At 45.3% G+C, this 8,272-nt stretch overlaps 2 protein-coding genes across 2 annotated transcripts; one reads left to right on the top strand and one right to left on the bottom strand.

The window, feature by feature from the left end:
* The first annotated feature begins 325 nt into the window (after positions 1–325).
* On the top strand, positions 326–2,688 carry LOC133906050 (classical arabinogalactan protein 9-like). Its single transcript, XM_062347842.1, has 3 exons — positions 326–478; positions 1,728–1,793; positions 2,122–2,688. The coding sequence occupies exons 1-3, from the start codon at positions 326–328 to the stop codon at positions 2,686–2,688; spliced, it is 786 nt and encodes a 261-aa protein (XP_062203826.1).
* A 134-nt stretch (positions 2,689–2,822) lies between these two features.
* On the bottom strand, positions 2,823–7,872 carry LOC133906662 (protein NPG1-like). The gene is made up of 5 exons (XM_062348626.1): positions 7,467–7,872; positions 5,427–5,682; positions 4,141–5,351; positions 3,667–3,811; positions 2,823–3,369 (listed from the first exon to the last, which is right to left on the bottom strand). Exons 1-5 carry the CDS (start codon positions 7,689–7,691, stop codon positions 3,053–3,055), a joined length of 2,154 nt encoding a protein of 717 aa, XP_062204610.1. The 5' UTR covers positions 7,692–7,872; the 3' UTR covers positions 2,823–3,052.
* Between the last annotated feature and the right edge of the window lie 400 nt (positions 7,873–8,272).

Below are 8,272 nucleotides of genomic sequence, written 5' to 3'. Positions count from 1 at the left end.
GCAAATGGATATGGATGATTTACTTATACATCAAGTTGCTAGGGTGATATCTGTTGAATTTGCTAAAGTTCAAGGAAATATGAATATGATTACACATGTTCAATCATCGAATGAATGGAGCAATTTTAGAGCACCTAGGCTAACCAAACGTTTGTTGATTACGAAGCGAGATGAGGCCAACATGTTTAGTTCAAATTTTCATTCTTACCTTTTGTATGTATGTACCTACATGTCTAAAATTTAAGTTCTTACCTTTGCATGATGTTACTTATTACTTGATTGTCATGCTTACTAACATCCTTATATTTCTTTTTTGCTACAAGATATGGAGAAGGCTAAGAAATTAGGCAGGGGTTACGTTTCTTGGAATGATGAGATGGATGAAACATTGCTTAACACTTTTGTGGAGTACTACAACAAGGGTGATAGAGCTCAGAATGGACGGAAGTCTCATGTGTACATCACTGCTATAAAAAATGTTTGTGAGAAGTGTTGTGTGGATATCACAAAAGATAATATGTTTCGAGGAGCAAGACATTTGATAAGCACTACTCTATCATAAATAGGATGCTAGGATCTAGTGGATTCGGTTGGGATTGGAGAAGAACAAGCTATCAGTTGATAGTGATAAATTTTAATCCTAAACGGCACTCATCTCGTATGGCAGTTGTGAAAGTTTCTTAGGCAAATTCCTTTAGCTTTAGATAGTTTTTCTTGCGATGGGAAACAATATATTGGTATTATCTTCGTGCACCTCCATTCCAAATAATTGTCACCGTTGATTTACCATTCAGACCGATAATATTTGATAAATATGTAAATAGTGCAATGCTCTTAAAATACTTTTGATGTCAAATCTAGCGATAATTGTGCCTCATCGATATGCTTCTCAAGGTTTGGATCCTTGCTTCAAGGAGGATCCCTCTGATCATTAGCTTCAGCTCTGTCAGGCTGGGTCACCCTTCAAGAATACCCATGTCATCTGCCATCGCTTCATTTAGGAGTGCAAATTGGTGAATCCAAAGGTACCCACTGATCATCTTTAATTCAACCAAATACACTATTCTTCTAAAAATTTGTACAATTTGAAAAAAATAGTGTTATTAGTTAAACTAATAAAGATCGGTAGGTACTCTTAGATTCACCAATTTACATCTTAGCTTCGCTCCCCCCGATAGCGAGTTCAAACTATGTGCAACTTATCAAGCAGACTGATCCGATCTACAAGATCCTGGAGAAGGCACACACCCTGCCTGAGCGCATGAGGTATCCGAAGAAGGCACAGAGGCAAGGCGACGGTACAAGAAGAGCTCAGGAGATCACAGGATCAGGCAAGAACACAGTGCATGCATGCCTCCTTCAGCTCCTCCGACGCTTCTTGCACATTACATCAGGCCAAGGCCCCTCGGTAGTTCAGTCAGCTCCTGGCGGTCCCCTGCGCTCTGTACCCGCGACCTCCAGACAAGATTGGAGCTCTTCGGAGCGCGCAATGATCTCATGTTACCACACACTGCTCATGTTCATCTTGACATAAAACCAACATCCGAAGCTTATTTGGAAAGATTGGCCATGTCAGCTCAAATCAGACGCCTCGGAGAAGACAAAAAAATAAAAAATACTGTAATATCGGCAATGTAGTTTTCAAGTTAGACCATCTTCAATCGTATTTCCTTTATTTCGTTCTTTTCTTCGTTTCCATTCCCTTTATTTTCTCTCATCTCCAACAGCTTCACTTCGAGAGGAATCGCAAAGGGAATGATCCTGAAAATCCCTTCATGACGAGAACCGTGAAGGTAAACCGTTGGAACGCTAAAGGGAACGAAAATCCCTTCACGATGAGATTTTCGTCCTCGAAGGAAAACGGATAGACCTGATCTTAGCAGATGATTCGTTATAATCATTACGTAATATGCAATAACGGGTCATATCAATACATAGTTGTTTTCATTGCCGTGCCTGATGTAGTTAAAGATGGCCAACTAGGTCGTACCTGCTGGGCCAAAGATGGCCAACTGGGCCGTACCTACTGGGCTGGCCCGAGACACGGCACTGTAGGCACGGCCCAGACACGAGGGTAGACGGGCTGGGCCGGCACGGCACGGCTAGCCGGGTCGTGCCTAGGCCGACACCTCGGCGCGGTGGGCCAGCACGGCACGGCCAAATTTAGACGGGCCGGCACGGGCACGGCCAGCACCGACCGCCTACCCCTGCGCCGCCCCGCGCTGCCCGCCCCCGCCCTGGCTGCCCGCCCCCGCCCGGCCGCCTGCCGGCCCTGCCCTGCCCCTGCGCCTGCGCCACCTCACCGCCCCGCTCGCCCCGGCCACCGACCCCGCCCCGCGCCGCCCGCCTCCTCGCGCCGCCCGCCTCCGCCCCGACAGCCCGCCCCAGCCCACGCCGCCCGCCCTCGCCCCAGCCCGACCGCCTACCGGCCCCACCTCGCCTCACCGTCTGCCCCGCCCCGCCCTTGCGCCGCTGCGCCACCTCACCGCCCCACCCCGCCTCGGCCGCCGGCCCCACCCCGCCCGACCGCCCGCTAACCCCGCCCCTGCGTCGCCTACCGCCTCGCCGCTCGATCGCGTCGCCCCCGCCCCGCCGCTCGGCCCCACCGCCCAACGACCCAGCACGGCCCGTTGTGCCACAACTGTGCCCGAACCGGCTCGGTACTGTGCTTCACGGGCCGTGCCGTGAGCGCGGCACACGGGCCAGCACGGCACGGCCCGTTATAGTATCCAGGCCTATCGGACCGTGCCGTAGCCGGATCGTGCCGAGCCGAGCCCGTGCCGGGCCGGCACGACTGGCCTATTTGGCCATATCTGGATGTAGCCATCAGGCCAAGAATCTTGTATAGTACCACTTAGTACCCAATTACAGCTTCTGTCAGTCTCCGACAACGGTGTGACGAACACACCGGCAACTACAGATACAAGTTACAGGTAGCTGGCATCCTGTTTCTGCCCAGCTATGTACCAAAAAAGGGAGAAAAAGTCAAAGAAGAAGAACAAAAACAAATTAGCTGACGAAAAAGAAACCCCAAGTTGCTGCAGATGACCGATCAGAGTGACCTGAAGCTCTCTACAGGGTCTGAGTCCTCGAGCATCAAGGCCGCCTGGAAGCAATCGGCCGCGTCAGCTAGCCTGCCAGCATGCTTGTGGACCTTCCCTAGATAGAACCAAGCTATTCGGTTTGTGGGCTCGAGCCTTAGGGCATCCGAGAGGAAACACCTTGCCGCGGGGAGATACTTGGGCCCTTGTTTAGACAGGAGGGCACCGATGGACACCTTGGATGGGACATGCTCTAGCTCCATCGAGAGGGCGTTGAAGTATGCAGCCAGTGCATCCTGTGTCTGCTCGCGCACCTCATGCATGTTGCCTGGAAAGACAAGGAATCATGGGGTCAGGATATATGACAAAAACAAACTGGGGATATTTTTAACTTCTCGGTTTCATAAAATATAAATCTATGGCCTACATGAACAGGAAAGTTCAAAATAAAGTGGACAGAAAATATAAACAAATAAACGGGAAGACAATCAATTGTTATTTTATATCCATTTATGGCACATGCAAATAAAACTGAACAGACATGAACTGCATGATGGATTTCATACATCCCCAATTGCCAGAGGTATGACTCGTGAGACATGAACTGTGACCAAAATGTCCTCACCTTCCGCATGAAAGGTTGTTGCTGAGTATGTTTTCAGGGCTCTTGCCTTCTGTAAACATATCTCCGCATCTCTCCAATAGGAAAGACTAGAGTACAAGTTGGCAAGACCTTGCCAAACTTCAAATTCACTAACTTTATCCTCCTCCTGAAAGAATTTCCACAGAGAATGAGACAACAAGATAGATAGGTGAATGGAATGCTAGAATATGAAATTAGACTATCAACAGGGTGCATTGATGGAGGGGAAAAGTGTCAGTCCACTTCAGTTGGTGATACATTGTTCAGTATGGGAATCTGGATCCCTCCACAGTGTTTAAACTAGGGGAAAGGCAGGTTTTTTATATCTAAAGAATCTCAGAACCCTCTTTCACTAGCAAATAAGGAGTTCAAATATGGTGCACAAAAATCTTAAACATTTCAAATACAATGTATGAAATGCAACAATGTTCCTTTTTTGTATTTGAGAAGACAAACCTCTGTGCCATTTTTGACAGATCCGTAAGCCTTTCGTTGTGCCTGAACAAGAGCAAGAAGGCTACGGTATGCTTCAACTGCTTCCATGGGCAATGATTGAACAACCTTCAATTTTGCCCTTATTCTAAGCAATGGCCCTTGCTCCCACTTTGCAGTCTCATCTAACGCTGCATCAGTCACAACTTCTGCTTCTGAATACCTTTGTTGTGCAGAAAGAACCAAAGATAGAAACCTCCAACCTTTAGAGATGGATCCACCAGTTGCATCAATGAACTCCTTAGCACATTTCAAGGCAGCATGCATGTTTCGTTGCTCAGCATACTCAATCCCCATGTCAAATATTAATTCTGGATTGTGACGGTCAAGCGAAATTGCCTCATTAAGTGACATCAAAGCCTCAGTCTGCAAGAGAGATCTTTGGTGATCAGATGAAGCAACCTTAGACTTCTTAGCCAGGCAACTCCCCAAAAAATGGAGGGCAACACTCTTTAAATGCCCATCTGATGATTCAGCATCTTTGACTGCTCTCCTTGCATACTCTACACCCTCAGAAGCAAGAATATAATTGGAACTGCAAATCTTAGCAGCTAACAGCAGGGCCATTATGTCATTGGGACTCTCATTCTTATTTAAAGATTTCCTTAACAAGTTTAATGCAGCTTCATTATGAGAAGCTGCAAAATAGCACAATGCTAGACTATACCATCTCTCAGTTCGAGGGTATATTCCGGGTAAAACCTCTTCGAGATGCTTGGCAAGAACAGATGTCTGGCCACACAGTGACAATGCAAAGGTTAAATGCTCCATCACAGAGGGATCCCAGTGAGTCTTCCCAAGGAACCACTTCTTCATTAGTATCATGAGCAGTAGGATTGCCTCTTCAAAATTATTCCTAGGAACAAATGAACCTTCAGTTTGTGAAGCCAAGCTTGGGGGGCTTGCCTCTACGCCACCATACAACAGAAAAACAGCATATCTCTTCTGAATCCTCGTGCAGCATTTATCATCGAGATTCCATTGACTTAGAAGAGCACGGCGGTAAGAAGCGAGTGCTTCTTGATAGGCACCAGCTTGCTTCCAAAGTTCTGGGAGGAGCTCAACAGATTTACTGACAGTTTCCTGCAGTTTTTGTTCAACCATGACACCAGGTATGCCACATTGGAAGATGCTTTCAACAGCATCAAGGACACTTTTACACTGTTTAGCAGCCTCTGCAAGTAAATGGCATCAGAAAGTCAAGAGAATCATAACAAAAATTGTTATATAATCAGATGAACAATTCATACCCATTGCTTTCCCCAACTTTTGAAGAGACATTGACTTCAAGTAAATGGCTTCAAGAACAAGGCTAGCAGCATGCTGTGATCCTGACTTTGATGAATCTGATCGTAGTTTGTTACTCCGCTTTGAGAGTGGTTTTTCAGAAAGTGATGGTTGGAAGCGCTGAATAGCAGCTTGAAGGTCTATTCCATCAAATACCCGCAGAGCAGCTTCTACATTGCCTCTCTGATATTCCAGTCTCCCGAGGAGAGCTCTCGCTTCCTAATATTGAAAGCATAAAATAAAACCCATAGTTAGCAACAATAAATACAAAATGTGTAGTATATCTAGAATAGAAGCTTCTGCCAAAAAGGAGCTACTGGTCAAAATTTTAATCAATACAAATTTAGGAAAGCAGATTCTAGTCGTAAAATTTTTTGGGATTTCAGCTATGAAAACAAATATGAGAACTGAATGCAAAATTTTGACTAGTCAAGCACAAAGAACGTTTCAGCATGAATATGTACTAACAAGTCACAATCAAACAACTTCAGCTAATACCGTATACAATGATCTGCTGCCAGAAAGTTTTAGCAAGAAAATATAAACCTCCGGATCATTCGATTGTCTTCTATTGTTATTTAAAAAAAATAAACACATAATCTAGTTTGATATGGATGAAATGCCAGCATAAGGTAACCCCTCAACATAGAAAAGCATTAATTGTGTCAACAATTGGAGCCGAACTTTAAATTTAACTAAAGGTTCTGAACTATTGCCGTTAACTATGTCACCAATGTCCTGCAAACTATGTCAAGATCCTATGTTTGTCAAAGATACAAACAAGCAATCTACAAGTGAATTCTTTGCATGTGGACAAGTACCTGATGGTACCTGATGCTTCAAATTCAACCTATAAAATAGAATCCGGCATGCACACTTGAACTTTGAATTATCATTTTTGAGAATTAAAGAAACCAAAGGTAGTGGTCATCTTTTTGCCAGTTGCCAAAACAAACACTAAAATAAGAACATGCCACTACCAAACCAAACAAAGAATGATGATCACTTTCAATTATCATATTGTAGATAATACGACTTGCTTCTGAATTCAATAAAAGAATGCTCTTTATTGTCTGATATAAACTCCAATAAAATGGCACAAATCCCTTGCTAATTCTAGAATGGTTCGCCAGCTCCAAAATTCACTCAATAGCACCACAATTTTACAGTTACACCATAAGTTGCCTATGTTATCTCGCCACCAGCTACCAAGTTCACAAGATAACACCACAGCCACAACCCAATGATTGAACCATAATCATAAAGTTACACCATGAGCCACCTAAGTTATCTCTCTGCCAGTTAGCAAATTCACACAATAACACAACAGCCCACCGATGGAACTGTAATTATAATTTGTACAGTTACACCATCGGCCACATAAGATATCTCTAAAAGCAAGATCATTTTCACACTTATCCCCTTATTACACACTTGAATTCTAAGCGATTTTGAACACCACTTCTATATCATCTTTGGTCTTCAATTGTGGAACCTTCCACAGAACACTGAAAATTTTTGGACACGCAGAATCATCATTTCCATAATAGACCAAACCCATACATCTTTGAGAAAGGGTCCCAACTTTTTCCTGGCACAAATTCCTTAACCCTATGTCCCTATCTCAAAATGCTGCTCAACTAGACCAATCAACGCAACGTTCTTACTAAAATTCGCATCGAAATGGCCACTACAACCTCGAATTCCTGTCAAGAAACTTCATTGATCTCCCACATGCTGCCCCCTCGAAATGAAATGAAAAATGAAATCGGAACAGGGGGATGTATAAAGGGAACGCATTTTCACACTACGATCTCCGCGCGAAGATCCTTCCCGCATCCCGATCTCCGCTAAACGCAACAAAGAACATCGCACGGGCTCGCATTGACCAGAAAGATTCGATTCTCTCATTCCATTTCGCCGAAACTACGCCACAATGAACTCTATTCCACCTCCCAGATCAAGCCAAGAATGAGCGGCAGGGGCAGAGAGATTCCAGAAACCTCGTAGTTGAGGGAGAGGCCCTCGCGGAGCGACGACTCGGCCTCCTGGATGTTGCCGTCGTCGACCTTGGCCTCGGACGACCCCGACGCCGAGGCGCCGCCCTCCGACTCCAGCGGCGCCGCCTTCCCTTTCACCGGGGACGCGGCCGCCGCCGGCCAGTCCCCAGTGGCGGCGGCGGTGGGGCCCGCCTCGCTCCCGCTGTCCCACTCCGCCGCCGCCGCCATCGCTGCCCCCGCCGCCTCACCGCCGACGTCGCCGCGCGATCCCTCCGGCGAGCATCCTAGGACAATGTAGGGGGGAGGGGCCGTGGGTACGACTAGGAGAGGGAGAAGGCGAGATCCATGGCTTTGGGCTCATTGGCTTTTCTAGGCTTGGGAGCTCGTTTCTTTTTTTGGTATTTTGCTACTTCAAGGTGCTTGGTAAATGGCAAGTCCTCTCTTTCTTTAAAAAAAAGTATTTTCCATTTTGTAGTGTTTTTACACTTTGCCGTATTATTCAAAACAATTGGTTATTTTAAAATTTCATGTTTGTATTTGGCTGTTAAACGAAGAATTGGATGGTCTATTAATAAATGAATCACTAAACGGTCATTCAATTAGTGAAAATCACTTGGAACAATTTTTGCACATTTTGGATCATATACATAGCCAGTTTTTTTTCCCACCGGTGCAGGTTATTTTTTCCCCCGAGCTCAATGCTAATCTTTTTTTGTATCGTTTTAATTTTATCGTACATGTATCTGATCTTTTCTAGAAATTAGAATAGTGTATATAACTAGACCGCATAATAGTTGGAACTGATAATT

Source organism: Phragmites australis, chromosome 23, assembly GCF_958298935.1.
Source record: "Phragmites australis chromosome 23, lpPhrAust1.1, whole genome shotgun sequence".
NCBI classification, from domain to species: Eukaryota; Viridiplantae; Streptophyta; class Magnoliopsida; order Poales; family Poaceae; genus Phragmites; species Phragmites australis.
Note: the sequence above shows the minus strand (reverse complement) of the source record. Positions and strands in the feature narration are given on the sequence as shown.

Excerpts from the sequence above, each read along its gene's own strand:
- LOC133906050 (XM_062347842.1), top strand. The coding sequence starts at position 326 with ATGGAGAAGGCTAAGAAATTAGGCAGGGGTTACGTTTCTTGGAATGAT. Across the intron at positions 479-1,727 it reads ACATCACTGCTATAAAAAAT|CTTCACTTCGAGAGGAATCG; the intron begins GTTTGTGAGAAG and ends CATCTCCAACAG. Across the intron at positions 1,794-2,121 it reads TCATGACGAGAACCGTGAAG|GCCGACACCTCGGCGCGGTG; the intron begins GTAAACCGTTGG and ends GGTCGTGCCTAG.
- LOC133906662 (XM_062348626.1), bottom strand. The coding sequence starts at position 7,691 with ATGGCGGCGGCGGCGGAGTGGGACAGCGGGAGCGAGGCGGGCCCCACC. Across the intron at positions 5,352-5,426 it reads AAAGTTGGGGAAAGCAATGG|AGGCTGCTAAACAGTGTAAA; the intron begins GTATGAATTGTT and ends ATTTACTTGCAG. Across the intron at positions 3,812-4,140 it reads CTGTCAAAAATGGCACAGAG|GAGGAGGATAAAGTTAGTGA; the intron begins GTTTGTCTTCTC and ends AAATTCTTTCAG.